The sequence below is a fragment of the Azolla caroliniana genome, unplaced genomic scaffold (genome assembly GCF_043228905.1).
Source record: "Azolla caroliniana isolate FFs.n. ecotype wild unplaced genomic scaffold, voAzoCaro1.0.p SCAF_4, whole genome shotgun sequence".
In the NCBI taxonomy this organism is placed as follows: domain Eukaryota; kingdom Viridiplantae; phylum Streptophyta; class Polypodiopsida; order Salviniales; family Salviniaceae; genus Azolla; species Azolla caroliniana.
In genome coordinates, this window is record NW_028230439.1 from 20,152,471 (window position 1) to 20,172,467 (window position 19,997).

At 35.8% G+C, this 19,997-nt stretch overlaps 2 protein-coding genes and 1 non-coding gene across 7 annotated transcripts; all 3 read right to left on the bottom strand.

Annotated features, from left to right (window-relative positions):
• Nucleotides 1-1,378: 1,378 nt before the first annotated feature.
• LOC147865311 (geranylgeranyl transferase type-2 subunit beta 1-like) lies at nt 1,379-4,793 on the bottom strand. 3 transcript variants are annotated; one of them, XM_087318094.1, is made up of 9 exons: nt 4,641-4,793; nt 3,986-4,130; nt 3,632-3,748; nt 3,459-3,525; nt 3,228-3,376; nt 2,656-2,765; nt 2,439-2,537; nt 2,109-2,184; nt 1,379-2,000 (listed from the first exon to the last, which is right to left on the bottom strand). In XM_087318094.1, exons 1-9 carry the CDS (start codon nt 4,692-4,694, stop codon nt 1,882-1,884), a joined length of 936 nt encoding a protein of 311 aa, XP_087174220.1. In that variant the 5' UTR covers nt 4,695-4,793; the 3' UTR covers nt 1,379-1,881. The 3 variants fall into 3 exon arrangements, with proteins under 3 accessions (XP_087174220.1, XP_087174218.1, XP_087174219.1); XM_087318092.1 differs by having other exon boundaries at nt 2,656-2,789; XM_087318093.1 differs by having other exon boundaries at nt 2,656-2,789; nt 3,986-4,127; nt 4,641-4,754.
• A 1,546-nt stretch (nt 4,794-6,339) lies between these two features.
• LOC147865312 (U11 spliceosomal RNA) lies at nt 6,340-6,496 on the bottom strand. The gene has a single exon (XR_015529739.1). It is a non-coding gene; the product is annotated as a U11 spliceosomal RNA (small nuclear RNA).
• Nucleotides 6,497-7,930: 1,434 nt separating this feature from the next.
• Nucleotides 7,931-14,099, bottom strand: LOC147865313 (orotidine 5'-phosphate decarboxylase). 3 transcript variants are annotated; one of them, XR_015529640.1, is made up of 8 exons: nt 12,175-13,128; nt 11,209-11,338; nt 11,034-11,139; nt 9,552-9,659; nt 9,302-9,457; nt 8,646-8,818; nt 8,318-8,379; nt 7,931-8,200 (listed from the first exon to the last, which is right to left on the bottom strand). XR_015529640.1 is itself a non-coding variant. In XM_087318096.1 (8 exons), exons 2-8 carry the CDS (start codon nt 11,325-11,327, stop codon nt 8,171-8,173), a joined length of 798 nt encoding a protein of 265 aa, XP_087174222.1. In that variant the 5' UTR covers nt 11,328-11,338; nt 14,019-14,099; the 3' UTR covers nt 7,931-8,170. The 3 variants fall into 3 exon arrangements, 2 of the variants coding, with proteins under 2 accessions (XP_087174222.1, XP_087174221.1); XM_087318096.1 differs by lacking the exon at nt 12,175-13,128 and adding an exon at nt 14,019-14,099 and having other exon boundaries at nt 8,318-8,423; XM_087318095.1 differs by having other exon boundaries at nt 8,318-8,423; nt 12,175-12,310.
• Nucleotides 14,100-19,997: the final 5,898 nt, after the last annotated feature.

Sequence of the window (19,997 nt, forward strand, 5' to 3'; positions counted from 1 at the left end):
GTACAAATAAATGTTTGTGAGAAAATATTTTATCGCCTTAGAATTGCTGTGTGTTGATTTAGCATTCCTACTTAAGGAGCTATAAGAAGATAACCACAGTTATTTGATACATTCCTAGAACTAGATAAAGGATGCGACAAAAGCTGAGGTCTACAACATCAATTCAAGAATAGATACCCAAATGAAAGCTTAGTTCTTGCACTCACAATCCATTTGGTAAGCTATACCTAGTGAGAAGTTACGAATGCATAGCTCACAAGAACCACCATTGGATTGCCATATAAATAGAAGTGGCTCACCAAATTGGGTAGAACTAAATTCAACTAATGCTTGATAGCTGTAGAAGAATGATAGCATCAAAGATGTTTATGCACAACAAGAAACCAAAGATAGGGTAGTGAATACCATGTATATGTCTATAGGAGGAACTGTGACTAAAGCAATGATGAATGTAAAGGTTGCGGTTAATAGGTGAAAAAACATTTAGACATCAAACCATTCAATGTACAAGTGGTTTTCATTGTAGATGATCCAATCACTTTAGTGATACCATAGGTTTGGGCATTTGTGTTTGTTTGAAGTTGTGTTCATGATTATCTTTGTTTACCAAATAATTAATCATTCCTGAAGTTAGTAAGCTTGTTGAGTCCTAGTACATGAAAATAAATCAAATGTTTGTGGGGCAAGATACACTATCACCATAAAATTAGTGGATGTATGCTTTAATGCTCTTAATTAGGCAGATACATGAGTTTAATTATTGTTATTTGATACATTCCTCAACATTTTGCAATATAAAATTCGTGGTGTTGCTTTAATGCTCTTAATTCAGTAGCAATATGATTATAATTACAGTTATTTGATACATTACTAGACCAATTTTCCCATACAAAATTTCTCTAATAGATTTTGGTGATCATACCACCACCTTCACACAACCATTTGGGAATCTACATATCAAAGTATACTATGAAACACAGATATCAGCTGTTTCAGAAACCGTTTTCAATTTTATACATAGCTTATGATTGTGGGATTTCTCTTCACTTGGATATTTCCCAGTTATAGATGCTGGCAGTAAAGAAGCAACAATAATTTTATTACAATGGAGGAAGCTTTATATCACAAGTTCAGGATACTTCGCATCAAGTGCAAAAGAGAATCTTAGGGGTTGGGAGTTAGCTAAATGATGATGATATTTCTGAAGCATGCATAACATTCTACATCAAAACAAAACAAAAGCATCAAAAGCAGCTAAAAGTAAACTCTAAATTTGAAAAAGCTGTAGTAGCATCAGTTACTAATGATGCTAATAATGCTGTTACTTCTACATATTTGAATGTACTCATACATATCTCAATGATCATGTTACCATACATATTTCAATGCTAATGTTACTCATACACATTTCCATTTCAACAAAAGGAGGAATTACAGCCAGCCCAAGGCCCTCTTGATATGATCAAATCCCCACCACTATTCTAGTGGTTTATAATGCATATGATACAAACTCATATGGCTATTACATGGTTATGATAGTCCATAAAGATCCAGTTTAGTGGCCTGGAGTAGAAGCAACACAGCTATTTGCATCTTCCAGAGAGAATTCTCCACAGAAAATGCATATAATATATGTCTTCAACCAAGTCAGTGAATATGTTGAATGTTTTGTGTATACAGCCACATTTTATGAATACCCAATGCATGGATTACTTCTTTAACCTTTTCAATTTCCAAAATTGGTTTTGATGGCCAAGAGGAAGTTTAGGCATAACACCTGAGAAGTTTTTACACTCTTTTTCCATTCAACCAATATATTTCCACTACACTCTCTACGAAATATCCAGTATATAATTATATCAAAATACATCTCTTTCGAAGTCAGAAAGTTACTGCCCTTGTATCCTTTTGAGTGTAGAATATTTTGTCGATTACATCTACTGGTAAAGCATATGCTGGGTCAACTGGCTTTAACCCTTCATATTCCAACAACGATAGCCCTAACCATCCAATGTCAGCAATAAAATCAAAAGGCAGCACTAAAGTTCTCCTTTGAGGTATACCCAGCTAAAAAGACCTTACACAAGTATACCCAGCTACACTTATACCTGCTATGCCAAAAAAAGTATGAAATACATCCACAGCATCATCTGGCCTATCTGATATTCCCCCATGCTCCTTGTCCTGGAATTAAAGGTAGCTTTCAATTGGTTTTGGTTTAAATAATCTGGTAAAGATCAATGGAACCCATACATTATAAACTCAATAATCTCTCCACCACGTATACAGGTAGTTCACCGGCTTCACTACTCTTACGGAAATTTGGATCAATTTGAAATTTCCAATATGAAGTTCTAGATATCAAGAAAGATAAAACGATGACAAAGATGTGCGAAGTAGGGGTAAGCAGGGTAACAGGACAAGTTTTCTTTTCCAACCTGGCAATCAAGAATGAATTGTTTGAGCTTCTCCTTGTCTATCCAGTGCACACGATCAATCATTACAAGACTTGAGAGAACCCACCATGAATAACAGACCTAAATATATACAAAACAAAGATGTGTGGAAAGTTTTGAAGTGGAACTACAGTTACTTGAGAATTTGAAAATAATGAATGTAGCAGTAGCGAACATGTTTTTTATATCAAAAACATACATCTGGTAGCTTCTCAGGCCTTCCATTCAAACCACCAGATGGCACTTGGCGTTCGCAAAGCCACCACCCCAAAAGATCTTTGTCAATATGGTGAAGAGAATCTGTAATGGCTAAGGCTCCAACACAACAGAAGACTGTAGAACATATGTCAGTCTATGATCAAATTTCAACAATGATCATACCTTGAATGAAGAAAAGTCGAAAATCTTAAAAATCATCATGCAGACGTCCTTGAAAAAGGCACAAACAATGAAGGAGAAACTATGAAATACCCTTTTTTTTCATTTATTTCTCCAAATAGTTTTCGTTGTTCCCTCAAATTCTCTTGGTCAATCCACTCTCGATTAATTATCTGTGCAATTTAAATAATTATATGGACAATTTATTTCCTTCTTAATTATATAGAAAATCCATCCCTTTTTATTCTCTTTCTGGGGTTGACCAAGGGCATTTGGGGAAATAAAGGCAGAATTGCAATCAACTACCAAGAGCAAAAGCTGGATGAAATATTCAGAACCCAGGACAGAATAACTGATGCGAAATCTTATAAACATGTCACCAATATCACTTACTCTGACCAGCATGTGATTCTCCACCAGGAGTACATCCAAAACCACCATCAAAATTTTTGCAACTAGCCACGAACTCTACAGCTTTTTGAACGTTTATCTTGTCCAAGTTCTTTAGCAAAGAAAGACAGCAAATTGCACAGTATGTGAACCTGAGAATAAACACTCAAATCTTTGCAAGATTGTAGCCATTCAAAATAAAATCTCAGAGTGATACATATTTAGATCACTTGCCTTGTATCAATCTCCCCCCACTCATCACCAGCAAATGATCCATCTGCTTGCTGTAGCCTAGAGACATCTGATTTCTTGTGAAGGTGATAAAATTCTTCGATGCAATAGAAAATGGTTTTCATATTTCACAGCCATATTTAAAACATCAATCATGTATATTTGGGTCAAGATACATGAGACTATTTTCTCTTTATCAACGAGATCAAGTTTGTCATATAATACTAGTATCTGGACAGCACTTAAAGTATACAAAATGTGAGGATCATGGTCGATGTTGCCACTGAACCCTCCTGAAAAATGGCAATATAAGAACAAGCATATCAGACCATTGTGGCTTCCTAGCAGAGAAACTAATATAATACTTCTTTACTATCTCGACACCTACATGTGTCTTTTGTATCAATGCATGTATATTATTGGTAGGAAACCTCAAAGTGACATGAAACCCCACAATGGATATTTAATAGCATGTCACATTAAAAAGTCGGATATAAATCAACATGCACATGCTCACATTATGAACTTACCTGATTCATGTTGGCATTGTTTCACCCAGTTGACAATAGAGTCATCCATGTCGGAAAGGTGACCCATCAAATCCATTGCCGTGAGTCCCCAATAGGCCCCACTCATGCGCAAATGCTCTGTCAACACTGAATCGAGGTCCTTCTTCTGCTCATACCATAGATAATGTAAAGAATTCTTGCAAATCCAATCTCTCTCTTTTTCTCTGTATCTTAGATCATGTAGCTCTGGCAAATGTCTCTTACTTAGAACATGTTTATTGTCTCTCAAAGCTTTAGATGATTTTTTGTTTACAATGTTGGTTATGTTTTATGATCATCTATTGTAAATGAAATAATGCAATTCCAGTTAATTTCGTTTCATTTTATTTCAGTTTCAGTTTCATTTGATAACTCTCTCCCTCTCATAGATCATGGAAAAAAAACTGTGTAATCACTTTCTCATAGGTCAAGTAAAAACAATCTTCCAAATTTCTCTCCCATAGATCACGCAAATCTTCTAAATATCTTTCTCTGTAATGCTAATCCCTCTCGTGAATAAGTGACGAAAAAAACACTCTGGCAAATACCCATATTTGTAATCCTACATTGTTTTGTGTGCAGAAATCTGTTGCTCTCTCTCCATCGCCCAAAGCGTAGAGAGAGGATAATTCGTTACCTTGTCAAGAGATTTGATGTATTGGACGTGTTGGGCGATGGCGAGCTCTCCCATCTTCGCTTTGTCTGAGGTACAATAAAAACAAAGAACAAAGAACAGTTGAAGGACTTAAGAAGTCAAGTCATTAGGAGTAAGTACTTAATATGGTGCTATAGTAGTAGTAGTAGGCCTACTAATGTTAAGAACAAAGATTAGTCGAAGGACTTAAGAAGTCAAGCCATTAGGGGTAAGTACTTAACGTGGTGCTATAGTAGTAGTAGTAGACCTACTAATGTTTCGCCCATCATCATCATCATCATCGAGAGGCCGATGCCCCGAGTTTACTCCTATTGAGCTTTCGAGGGACCTTTTTTGTGATATGTTGCTTGTCATACTACAACTCATTGCAGTGCATGCCGGGTCGAGGTTCCTTTGAGATAGAGATAATGAGAGGTATTTGATGTTGGGCATCAAGGTAGTTGCTCGATCTAAAGAGAAGTTAAATGTTGGATTCTTTCGGGTCGTAGGAAAAGTAATCGCATTCTGTGGCCAGATATGAGTTTGTGACCGTGTTTTGATTGTGAGTCGTGACCCTTTTACTATGCGATAAAGTTTATCCTAATGGGCGTGCAAACACGTTGGGAAAATGGATGTGCATAACACTAAATGTGATACTTCTAAGAAATTATGATCGTTGTGATGATTATCGTGTTATGTAGAGATGTCGTAAATAAGGTTGCGGTTGCGTGCTCTTCAATGAATACCTAATGTTTATGTAGGAAACTCAATAATAGTGGATGTGGTCTGATAATGAGAAGCCAAAACTAATTGCTTGTTTGAATGTGCGGTTGTTTCTTTGTCGTACTTATTTCAATACAAGTGTGATTTGGAAAGGAGTTCTGTGTGAGAGTTGACTAAAAAAACAATCTATAAGGGAAGCAAATTTGAGAGTATTTGGTCAAGGGATTAACGCCATGATGTTATAATTAAATGGTTGTTAAATGCATTTATTTTAGCCATTTGCTGACACTTTCGATGCTTCAAATTGATGAGCCCTTCAATCTCTCTAATGTTTGATACCACTAGTACTAACTAGAACAATACACTTGGGATGACGAATACCACAAAGATTGTGTTTGATACACATCATGTTGTCATTTCACAATGGAACATATAAACACTTGAAGCAAACAAACAAAAAAACATGCCAATAAACAAACACATAGTCGGAGAGGTAGAGCATTTGCTTTATTTATTAGCCAGAAGAAGCCACACATTTGCTTAGGGCATGCTAGCGAAGACAAACCCTAACTACTTATGATCTATGCAACAAAACAAAAAAACTCAATTGAAATACTCTTTTAAAGAAGGCGGCCATCGACACACTACAAATACTTACTTTTGTTTCACAAAGAACAAAAACCCTAACTCCTCACTTAGAAGCCATACATATATGCCATGGCAAACCCTGCCTACTTATGATCTATGCAACAAAACAAAACAAAAAAAACTTGATTGAAATACTCCTTTAAAGAAGGCGGCCATAGACAAACTACAAATACATAGTTTTGTTTCACAAAGAACAAAAACCCTACGACTCCTCACTTGGAAGCCAGCCATACATATATATAATAACAAGAGGTGCTCAAAAGAAATCATTATGAAGTTCACATAACTAGAATCTCGGACTAATTGAGGTTTTAGGGTTTTTCAATAATTGAGGTAGGGTCGGCCGAGCGGGCCAACCCTCTTATGGGGTGACAAAAATTATGTCGGCCATATGTCTAGATGTCCATACGGCATGAGCCTCCTCCCCCCACTTGAAAGTGGGTGGGAGGGAGGGCTCATGTGGCACATTTAGCCAACCAACCCTTTTAAGTCTTCTCCATTCACTGGCCTCTTCCTTTTATAGCCATCCCATCCTCCTGCCTTTGCATGTGGGATAAATCCATCCATCCATCCATCCGTCCATCCACAACTCATTACATCATTTTTTTTTCCCTTCTGCCTTTTGCCACTCTCCATGGATCCATTGATCCATGCCATGAAGGGAAAAAGGCTCACCTCCTCCATTTCCAGCATTTGGACCTTGTGCAATGCCTCCTCTGCCTCATTCATGCTGCTTGCCTTTTTGTCTTTTGCAATGCTTCCAGTGTCTTGTCTCCTTCCCACCATTCTTTCTTTTTCTTCAATATCCTCCCAAGATTTTTCCTTTCGATTTTCTCGAGAGTGATAGGCACATTGGGTAAAATCCTCCATGATTTTCCCTTTCGATTTCTCTCGAGAGTGATACGCACATCGAGTAAACTCCTCCACGATATTTTTCCTTCCGATATTTTCGAGAGTGATAGCATATACATATGTGCTTCCTCTTTAACTCTTATTTTTTGAGCCTTCATTTTCTATTGTAGTCTTTGTGATGCCTTTCTGTCTCGTTTATTTCAAACAACTTAACATACACAATCATCAAATTCTCACTTAGAAGAATGAGCGGCCGTGCGAATCATGAATAATGATATCCGCTTTATGAACACAATGATACATATTCCAGTCCAGAAAATGAGGCCAAAATAAGAGAAATACAAGGATAATGTTGTAGTGCCAATACTTAAAATATATAAGGATGGATGTCATTCCTACTCATTCAACATAGTTCTCTCTTGCGCATGTCATTAATGTATAGTTTACTTGATTCCCTTCATTTTGCTACTCCCATGTAATTCTACCTAACAAAGATGTGTTATCCTTTTGTGTAGAGATTATAAGTGGATTCACCATACATGACCTCCCTATACAGTTAAGTGCCTTATTATTCTCTGTTCAATGCAATGCCTCCCTTTGCACACATATAATCAATTTCGGTGTAATTACATGGATTCAGCATACACACACAACCTTCCTTAAGGCCAAAGTAATCTCTGATCACACACACCTTGCAATAAACTAGTCATGCAAATTTGCAACAATTTATGCACTCATCATCTGATGGATGAAGTAAAGATGTCGGTGCTTAATTCCTCCCAACAAACCATGCATTAAGAATAATTTGATTAGCAAAAATTGGATGCCGAGTGAAATACACTTTAAAAATATTTGTGCTGTCATGAGGATCTCACCTAGCTAATTACTAATCAGAAAGACTGCAGTAAACAAATATATACTCACATTTACACTAATTAATATGCGTCAGCCTTAGCACACACATAAATGATAGATTAAGGATTGTATGGGTAGTGCATGTTTCACTGAAAATTGTTCAAAAACACGTAAAGGAAATGATAGTGATTGAAACACCGTTGCATGAAGATATAAAGAGAAATAAAGCATTTGTCTACATAATAGGGCCGAGTACAACATTACAATGAAGACTTAATGTGCTTTGTCCTCAAATATTGGAGCACATCATTTTGCTTACAGACACTTCGGTTTGAATGTATATACAAAAACAAAAGTGAATCTGTGTAGACAAAAACATAGAATATCTGTACATTCATGAGGATGAGATTCTCTCTTTCCATAAGATATGCTAATCTTTCACCAGAGACCACTTTTCAGCCTTTAGGCCACTGTGGACTTACGTTCTGTATCAAGACAATAAAGACCACAAACATGTGTCAAATCATTAGAAACCTAAATTCTAAGTTTCACAGGAAATCAAACTAAATGACGAGTTAAGAAAAAACGGAAAGATACAAAACCTCGAGGGTAGCAAAGACAATCCGCATCCGATCAGCAACCAAAGACGGTTCTTCAGCACGCCCTGTCACAACCATTCGCTCAAGCTGTAATGTCTTTACAGGAAGCCTGTGATATCATTACAAAAACTCGAAACTAAATCCAAGGAAATGAAACAAAGATATATTAATCCCTCTTAAAAAGCCCATATGGCCCCTGAGACCAAATAAGGATTACCTGTGTGCTAACTCATGAAGGCAAGTACATAACCAAAATAAACTGGTTTGAAAAGGTGTACATACTACTATACACACTTCAAGGTAAACGTGTTGGAACTAAATCTTTATTTACCAAGCCATTCCACGAACATAATATGCATTTGCAATTAGGTCGCAGAAACCTCTCCATGTCGATTCTGCTTCATCAGAGACAGGAGACGTGTTTGACCATCGCACTACTGTTGGTTGAGGTGTGCATAAGATCGTAATGAAAACTATAGTTAACCAAAGTATACACTCTTCTATCTGTCAATGAAAAAAGGAGGTAATAACAAAAGAAGGTAAGTAAACCACTTGAATTTGTTAAGAACCAAAAACCAGACATTAGATGTGTCATATTGTATGAATAATTGCTTTCGCTTACACAGAAATTAAGTTTACTCAATCACCATGCCATTGCTGATTATTTTCTTCATCAATAAAAGACAAAACTGCAACCTTTTTGTTTTTGAGATTTATATACAAACAAAACTATACTCAAAATGAGCTATATATAAACCATATCAAATATTCAACTATTAGATTTGAGGCTCCAAGTAACATATTTAAGCACTAAACATTATGGGACTGTTATGAATGTTATTATGTTTGACTTCTTTTGCAGTAATAACAAGCATTACAGACAAGGATTATAATATGTACTCCAAGAGAACAATGCTGCTGATATTATAAGGAAGACATGTACAAGATAATGATCAAGACACTAAATATTGAAATATGGAATCTGACCTCCTCTGAGGTAATCTTTAGCTTTACACCTGTGCTACCTCCAGAAGATAATTCAATGACATCTTCATCAGAATCTCTCATACTCAAGAGTTCACCTCGCAGTCCTTCATCAGTGCAGCCAATAGCATATGCAGTAACTCCAGCTGTTATAAAATCCTGAATATAAATAGATGTAGAAAAAGGAACAGTTAACAAACAAACACTAAAAACATATCACCAACAGAATACCTGACCAAGAATAGAAAAATACCTTAATGTTATTGCTGAATCCCCTATCAACAACTTTTTTATACCTTCTATGAATACTTAAAGCTATGTTGCGAGAAGAACGGAACTCGTCATCTATAGAAGCGCGTGTCTATTGAAAAGAAGAACTGATTCAATAGGAGAAAAGCATTAAAAGTACACACTCCCAATTTCTAATAGAGGCTTTTACAAAACCTTTTAGGCTTGAATAATCCATTAGTTTGTGCATGCAAGTACAAAATAGTAGGTTTACCATCTCAAGCATAACAGGGGGGGGGGGGGGGGGGGAGAGGGAGGACCCACACAGTTGTAACGGAGTTAGTAAATTTGAATGCCTACATTCCATAGTGGCATGTAGTAAAATAGTGCATATAGTGAGATTTGAACCCAGTTACATATATTATCACTATGATATCATCCTACTATGCAGAGACAGATTCACCAGTTATATTAGCATCTCTATTACATAAACATTAGCTGACTAAACATTTTCATAGTATCCACACCAGATTATAAAGTATAAAGATCATTGATCATACTAGAATCCCAAAGAATAGGCATCTATCCATTGTTCAATTTTCACCAATAATGCCGTCTACTGTAATCTTAGAAAGCTGTCACAGTTCAACACCTACATTTCATAGTGGCATGTGGTAAAATAGTGCATATAGTGAGATTTGGACCCAGTTATATACGTTATCACTATAATATCATCCTCCTATGCAGAGACGGAATTCACCAGTTATATTAACATCTCTATTACATAAACATTAGCTGAATAAACCTTTTCATAGTATCCACTCCAGATTATAAAGTATAAAGATCATTGATCATACTTGAAAACCCAAAGAATAGGCATCTATTCATTGTTCAATTTTCACCAATAACAATGTCTGCTGTAATCTTAGAAAACCATCACCTCCATGTCCTATTCATGTACAATAGTACTCCCTACTTGATCACCTCATTCCATCAATGGAACAAATCAATCTACCATGAAGGCCTAACGCCACAAACTTTCACTCTGATGGCACAGTTTGGATGTGTAATGGAAACAAGGTTGACTGCATGAACTGAAATGAATAGCAAGAGGGCATGCAACCATTCATTACACTTCTTACAAAAGAGAAAATCTGACTGAACGGTAAAGAATTGTATTGTTGCTTCATAAGCTTCTAAAAAGCTTTTGATGTGGTTCACCATGAGCATATTTGGATATGTATGAAAGAACTACCGAATGTCAATTGAACACATACTTGCAAATTCTTGTACCTATGAGAAGGTTATATATTGAGTATGTACGAGAAAGTAATATATATCTTTGGATTATGCATTGATGAATTGGAGCATATGGTTTGTGCATTTATGCAGTTAGTTCTGGTCTTGATTAAAATATATATTTCCTCTGATTAAATATATATAAACAATTTGCATATCAAATCAAGAAAATTAGTGGCATGGAATTAAAGCATAAAAAGTAACGCACCAAGAATGTGGATGTTCTGCTAAGTAACCTACAGCTACCAAGGTCTTGTTTCTTCAATGGTTTGTGTCCAGTAAATAGGCTAAATCCACGTTGAGAGCAAAATATTCTGTAAGAAAACAAAAGACACTTGAATCATCCATGTAGAGGATATCATTAGGCTATCATTCTTCAGGACCTTGATTGGCTGATTTTCGTTATCGACTGATCATGAGATAAGAAAGGTATTCCACAAATCAGAAGGTTGCTCATAAGTCCATGTCCTTCCAATCCCATTATAGAAAGAGGATACTTCATGTCATTGTAACCTGAAAAAACAACGGAGTCACTGTTTGAAAATATATTGAGTTTCCAAGGTACGATGCAAATATCAAAAACGTATATTTGATATAGCATATTTATAAAACCCAAACTCCTGACAGTTTTATTTATCATAGTTACCATTCCTTATATCTCTATAAGTCCCAAGTTGTGGAGTTCCGTAATAAATAAAAGATCAAACATTTTTCACATAATTGGATGTTAAACTAGACAAACTAGGATTTTTTACAAAATCTTCAGAACAAAATGGTGAAAGAAAAGTAATGGATTACAAGAAATGTACAGTGCTATGTAGTGATTATATCTTGTAAAAGTGGGAAAGTTTAACCAATCGTTCTCATTCTAAGAAAGTGAAAGTCTCACAGTAACTGAGCACTCAGGCTAGGCATCAATATGAGAGACAAATGTTATGCGCTTATCCCTCTTCATACTAGATTTTTAAGTATCTTCATGAATCTTACTTTGATCAGCAAGTCGTAATCTTTTTGCTTATAGAATATCTCCATGCAAATATCTCATCGTTTCCTTTTGTTAGATAAAAAAATAACCACTTCGGTAATACAATACAAAAGAAATGTGTCTACATCCCTTCTGAGTGTGGTGAGGTCACTCACTCCACTATGCACACTTTATGAGGTAAACATAAACTGTTTTGCATTATATTACCGAACTCATTACATCTTGGCAAGAAAAACATCAAGCACAAGATATTTACATTGAGATACATCTATGAATAAAAATATTTTGGCTGGCTGGTTAAAACACTACTCATGAAGCTGCATAAAAACAGGAGTATGAATGGGGATGAGCACATTGCCATTACCTCTCTCATATCGATACTGCATCCATGGTGGTCCCCGCTCCTCTGAATAGCCTCCTACACCTCATTAGGATGAATATGGCCATTGCCGTGTCTTCGAGAGCTTCTCAAAATTCATACTCATGTAACTTCTTCCATCTTCAATTCACATCATTTGCAATAGATTCATCATGACAATGAGTTGTTGATCACCTTCCTTGTCTTTCTCCTTGATTACCTATCTATCTATTTGTCTATTTGTTTGTTGTCTCATCCCTTGTCTACTACTTGGTAACAAGATCAAAATTATTTTCTGCTTACAAGTGGATACCTTTTCCACATCTTCCTCTATCTCTCTCTTTATCCACTCCGTTTCCTCTGATTCTTGCTCATGCATTCTCTTCTTCAGTGCATCTTAGGCACCTGACCTTGAGCACATGAACAGTTTTCTTTGTGAAGAGCTATAATAGAAATGCCAATCATGACGAGCGTCATGATGAATTGACACGGGGTGAAAAAGAACAAATCAGATGATGATGCTTCTTTCTTTCTTCAAACCAACAGCCCAACAAAAGCAGTGTTATCTATAAACCTATGCTTCTGCAACAATATATGACAGTCCTTTAATTCCTATAATTACTCATCATCATCTGGTACTGATCTGGAGTGTATCTTGGGTCTTAGTACAACGACGGGCCAAATATACTTGCCATGTTCATTCTCTTACCTAATGAGTGATGTTATAAATAAGCTCTACCCAATATCTATGTAAGAGGCAGCCTTATATGCTCGTTTTTATATAATGTGTTTCCTAATGGATCATTTGGCCTACACTTTTAATCAAACCCTCCACGTTCCCATATTGTATTCATTGTAATTTGTATATGTGCATTTTACAATCACTTTGCGACCCAGTATCATGCAAGAATGACTATGACTTGCGCATGCTACACCATGAATAAGACCATGATGCAAGCATATATGTAGACACCTAATTGAAAAAGAGACTTCTAGAACTGAAAATTAAGATAAAAATTTGTGCTTCAAACACGGCAGTTAAACAAGAGATAGTGTTTGAGAAAAAGGTGTTCGAATTCACTGGAAAAATCAGTCAAAATTTTACTTGCCAGTTTGAATTATTGATTTCAATTACCAATTATTTTATTGCATGAAACAGAAAAACTCGTAAATATTAGTTGAATTATTAAGCTTTCCAGTTGTAAACATTTATAAACAGAATAACATTAGAAAGAAATGTATCGATTCTACTAAATCTTTCAGCGTTTGTGGTATTTTCCCATAGTTGCCAATAATCAATATATAAACAGAAAAACGTGAACCATTAGTAAAGACAATATCCCCAAAGATGGATTGGAAATACTATTAAAGATAAAAAAATTCAATTGAGTATAACAACGTTCAATTCTTAATCCTATAAATTTGTGGTATTTGCTCATGATCTTCTATGAATTGATAGATAAAATGAAATAATCAAAGCGATTGGCTAGGACATTTTCCCATAGACCAGTTGCGTTTCTGTGTAAATTCAGGTCGAAGGTATTGATCAAGGGATCAATATCCACTCAAGGAATACATAGATTTTCTTGTATTTGTTTGTGTTTTCCTATAATTTGATGCATTACTTTTTAAATTTAAAGAAACACACAAAAAATATGTGTATAGGATAATTATTTCCTCTCACAGCTGAAGAAAATATATCCTCCGAGTCACAATTGAAGCTCAAATAAAAAAATGTTTAAAGAAAGACTATTTCCTCTCAAATCTGAAACAGGAGCATATACTCTGATAAATAATTGGATGCAAATACACATACAGAAACAAAGATGAAAAATGTATGGAGAGATTACCTGAGGATTGTGGAGGGGCCTTTCTTCTATTCTTCACCACTTCTTTCTAGTGGTCTTCATTTAGTTGCAAAACTACATACAAATGATACATATACAAGTGTGTATGTATATTATGAAGAATGCCCCTCAATGTTTCTTCCTATTTCCATCCAATGCCCCTCAAATTTTTCTTCATATTTCCGCCCGATTCCCCTTGATTTTTCTTCATATTTCCATCCAATGCCCCTCAATGTTTCTTCATATTTCTCAGTTCTCGTTAATCTCCCCAATTACCCTATCACTTCATCAATCATGCTTGAGGATTTAGAATTAGGTCACTTCGTTTGCCTTTTTGTCTCACTTGAGAGCTCGGGAAATAAAGAGAAATGAGAGGGCATTCCTTAAGACTGTTATATTTAACGGGTCTTTTGGTCTCCTCCCTTGCTTTGGACCATGCGAAAGTGGTAGCCAATATATCATATCTATAGTTCATCTCACTTTAGTTTAGGTGTCGTCATTCCTTGACGAACTACCTTTAAGATTGAGCAATCTCTTATTGAAATGATAATCCTTCACAATTAAAAGCTTTAATTGACACCTCAACAAATTTATCCTCTATCATAATTGGAGGCGATGAAGAATAAGGTTAGAGGTAACTCCTTTACCCGATCGCCCCCTATATGAGATCAATCAACTAACCATTAGATGGCTTAGGAGCACGTTTTATTATTCGCAACAGTCTCTAACATGATTGATCAATAGGAACAATAGTGCACCAAACTACATTTGTGCATATGCCACAACAAAGAGGGTGGGTGGACTTATTCATGTGGAACATGGAGAAATTGCGGTGTGCTACATAGTTAACAATTATTCAACTTTGAACTCTAGGATATGTGTAATATGGACAATTTACATATTCATGTCCACACCATTGTCATGATGTGGTGTGTGAGAAGGGAGAAACCCACTTAAAACCCAAGTTCATAAGAAATTAAGGTTATGCTTGACAAAACTCGAGAATGCCTTACGAGGAGTTGGGGATAAAACTAAGAAAGGAAGATCGCTCAAGTGGCAAGAGCTAGCCACTTGAATGATAAAGTGTAGGGTTAATCTTGTTTGGGACAATGGAGGAAAAGGTGATCTATGATATAAGATGCATAAAAATTAAAAGCATTGGGAACAGGTTCTAGAAAAAGCAATAACTATTTTGGTGAGTGTATTGAAGGCCCAAGCTTCGTTAATGAACAACTTGATCCACATATCAAAGGAGTAGAAGAGATTTATATTGACCAAGGTAACATGTTGTTAATCAAAGCTCTTCATGCCTACTCCCTCCAACTTTCATAGATATGCTTTGACTCCATGCCTACCATCAAATGCAAAAGTTGCAAATATTCCAATAATGGAAAAAATGATCTCTATTTTTTATTTGGGGTCGACCTGTGTGAATTGTGCACAAATCCATTGTCTTGATGTTAAATTACATCGTGACAAAAACTTGTCAAATTTGAGAAATGTAACTCAATATCTAACAAGCAATCAGACATTGTATGAACTGATGAGTATTATCTTCCATTTGAACAATGCAAAAGAAGCAATTACTCGTTGCTAGTCCACGTCACTTTAGAGCTAATCCCAAAGACAACCTCCAATCAAAACTCTCCAAATGAAGACCTTCAATACAAATGGCATTTTAGAATGTCTGCTACGTTTTATGATCTGTCACCATTCGTGATCAAATTTATGTACTTTCCATTCTTGTTTAGCCTTGATGATAGCCATCAAAGAGACTCATTGGAGCAATGATACAAGAGATTAGTAGTCACTTGTAAAAATGATGTCTTACCCGATAAACACAAATCAACCCATGATTGCTCTTCTGTTACTTATCTTTCAACGTCTTTATATAGGCTTTCATCCCATGTCTATTATCAAACATGAAAGCATTACACATATTCCAATTGTGTTGTAGTCCCCAATAACGTAAAAATTGGAACAATATCTCCATCTCATCATTTGAACCATTTTGAACATACTAAGAAAAAACCCATTGTTGAGGTCTTGAACAACAACAGGTTAAAACTTGCCAAATGTCCGATAAGTACTTCCAACTAGTACATGCTATAGGACATTTAATGAACCTATGTGTACTATCCTCCAATGGAACGGTGCAAAAGAAACAAGCGGCAGACCCTAGTCCTTGTCTCTTTAAGGCCGAACCTAATGGGAGGCCACCAATCATGACTCTCCATATGGATACCTTTGCACGAAATGGTAGATGGGAATGTCAACCATGTTGTAATATTTTTCACCACCTTGCATCTGACTTATATACATTCCACAACTTCGTTGCTTTAGGAGATAGCCAAGATAATGATGCCATTGCATGATGATACAATATATTTGTAGTGACCTGTAACAAGCGTGTACCATCTTGTAACCGCCAATCCACCCAAGGTGCAACATTTGTTTTCAATGTTAAAGATCCTTGCAACAATGGTATATCTTGTAATTTCTCCCAAATAAATCCATAATTTGGGGGGATACATAACCATCGCTTGACATCTTCAAATTCTGACAACCTTTGAGATTCATTATCAATCACATGTTCCAAATGTACAATCCCCAATTGAAATAAACGATTGAATTGAGATCTCAACTTCTCTTTCCCATGCCAAAACAACACTCGAGAAGAAATAAGCAATTCATTTTGTAATGAATTACAAGATTCTCGATCACTTGATGGTCCCCATTAAAAAAGAGATAATGCATCTTGTCATTTATCTTACCAAATGTTGTCCACATATAGAATGTCGAATCTTTAAAGGAATACTTCCATTGAGTAATGACCACCAGGATGCTTGAATCTTTGTTTTCCCGTGCACCAATCCTTCATGCTCAATAAATTATTGCATCATAGATATTCATGGTTGATCTTGTTGACATATATCTCGTAATAACGCAAATCTACGAGCCATCAAATGCATTTCCAAATCCAATATTGCCGCACCACCTAACCTTTTAGGAGTAGCCAAATGGTCCCATGAAATCCATGTAACTCCCACTATTTCTCCCTTCCACCACAACATGAACCAAATAGGTTGTAACATGTTTTGTAATACCTTCTTAGTCCAAGGTAGTAAAGGCAAAAAATATCATAACATGGGTATCAAGATACATTGCACCACTTTGAGTCGTACATTAACGGGCCATAATTGAGACTTCCAATACATAAATTTGTCCTTCAATTTACTACCAATCCAATCAATCAATTGAACATTTGCAACATCAACACCCAATGGATTACCCAAATCTCGATAAATTGATCCTCGTGTAATCACTAACCCTCGCCATCCCAAACATTTCAAATCACTCTCTGTACAAGAAATAAGACGAGACTTCCTCCAATTTATATACAACCCTAAAACCAAAGCAAATTGATCCCAAACTTGCATATTCCTTTCAAGCTTTTCTTTTGAGGCTTGTAAAAACACAAAAGAATCATCAACCAATGCTTGTGCCACCAATTGTCATCCAGAAGGAAGATGCAAACCCACAACCTATCACCACTGACCGCAAGATTTGACAACATTACTAACAAAGGATGTGTAACAATAGCAAATAACAATGGGCTTAGTGGACATCCTTGGCGCACGGATCTAGTAAGAAACACTTTCGGAGTAACTCCGCCATTAAGCATCACACGTGATGTTACATTTTGCCCAAGCAAAAAGATAAGTTAACACATACGAGGACCAAACCCCATATACATCACACCTTAGAGGAAAGACCAATTAATATGATCATATGCTTTTTCCAAATCTAATTGCACCATAACCATTTCTTGATGTGTATTTGAGCATAATCAGTAGCCATTTGAACATTCAAAACATTATGCAATATATTTCCACCTACAATAAAACCATATTGAGATGGATGAATAAGTTGAGGTAATAATTTCTTAAGTCTATTGGATAATATCTTTGCAAACACTTTGTACAACCTTCCCATCAATGAAGTAGGCCTCCATTGATGAAATGACTTCGGAGATGGTACCTTTGGTATCAATTTGGTTAAGCCCACCTTCCAGCTCTCAGGCATGAAACCAAAATCCCAACATTATTGAAACATTTGTGTGAATGGACTCTTAAGCATGCCATCATAATTCTTAAAAAAATCATTTGTAATACCATCCCAACCAAGGCTTTTACCATTTAGAAGGTGTAATAATACATTTTCCACCTCAACTTCTTCAAAATCAGCATCCAATTCTTGACAAATATTTGTATTCACGACACACCCAATTACATTATAAAACTCTTATCGTGCGTTCAACACATCCTCATTAATAATCAACTCTGGCCCAATCAAATTCTTAAAATGAGTAATACATAACTCAATAACCTTGATTGGGTCTACAATAATGTCATCCCCTATCTTAATTTGTACCACATTCAAACGAGCATATGATGGTCTTAATCCTTGAAAAAATATATGAGATTGTGATTGATTATCTATAAATCCCTCCTTTAATTGACGTAGTCTTGTGTGTTGATAACTTTGACAAGACAAATTCTTCACAATGTCATGTACTTGAACTTGGACATCCAAAAGCTCTTCATCATGTAGATTATTCATCAATAGTACATTGCATCGTGTAAGAATATGGGAAAACTTATCAATCAATTTCTTACGTCTTTTAGCACTAGTCATAATATACATACGATGAATATCACTGATGTTTTGTAGTGTTATATCCCATGCATGCCATCCTTTTGAAATAACTTGTTTTGAAAACACGGCACCAATTTGTTGCATATAGGCGTCAAATAAGGAATCTAATAATAAAGAAGAATTAAACCTCAAAGGAACTCGATCAAGCAATGTTTTGTACATATCTACCCTATGTTTATTAAACTCAAAACATATGGGAAAATGATATGATGTCACAACCTCTTGCATAATTGCCATATTAAGCATCGCTGACAAAAACGACTCATCATGCATAACATACATTCTATCTAACCTACTCCATGTTTCCTTATATTGCATAGACTGAAATGTAAACCCTACCTCATCTTGATGCAACCATTTCCATACATCCAACTTCAAAACCTCTTATGCTAATTTGACCCAAACTGCTTCCTCAAGAGAATCCATCAATGAGAATCATGAAGTAGATTGTGAAACATCAACACACATATTAAAATCACCCATTAACAAACCAACACGACCCATTAATAACTGTGAATACATTGAAAACCATAACTCAATGCGTTGATTAGCATTATTAGGTGCATAGATTCCTACCGACCATATCAAATCCTCAAAATACTTGACTTCCATCACAAAAAAATGTCCATATGGATCATTATAGTCTATATGTGGACAAAACAAATCACGAATAATCATGACTACCCCTGAGTAATGATGTGATAATTGTCTTGCATAATATGCGGAATATCCACACAAATGTAACACAAATCTTGCTAAATCATGACACTTATGTCCAAGTGCACATAAAACATCCCATTCTTTATCAAATAAAGTTTTCCACAATATATATTTCTTACGAGGAGAAGTTGCCCCTCACACATTCCATGATACCACTTTCATTTAACACCTTTAGTAAGAACTTGCTCTTTATGAGCAATTGTATTCATGAATGTACTAGCTACTTGTTCAGAGATGCATAAAGATTCGTGTGTACTACATCTCCACCACCAATAATAGGATTTTGTTGTCTAGCTCCATGAGAACAAAGTCCTTGATTTAATTTAGGTCGCACCACCCTTCCTGAAGAATCAAATTGTAATTGGTTGGACACTCTCTGATTCCACACTTGTTTCTACCAGGGATTTTTCTTAAAGCCCTTATTCAATCTCAAATTATCTTTTGGTAATACCTTGTCGTTAGTATTTTTTGTGTCCCTTTGTACGGCAACACACTTCCCTTTTATCTTATGCTTCACTTGATGCCACCCTCCATCTTCAACAT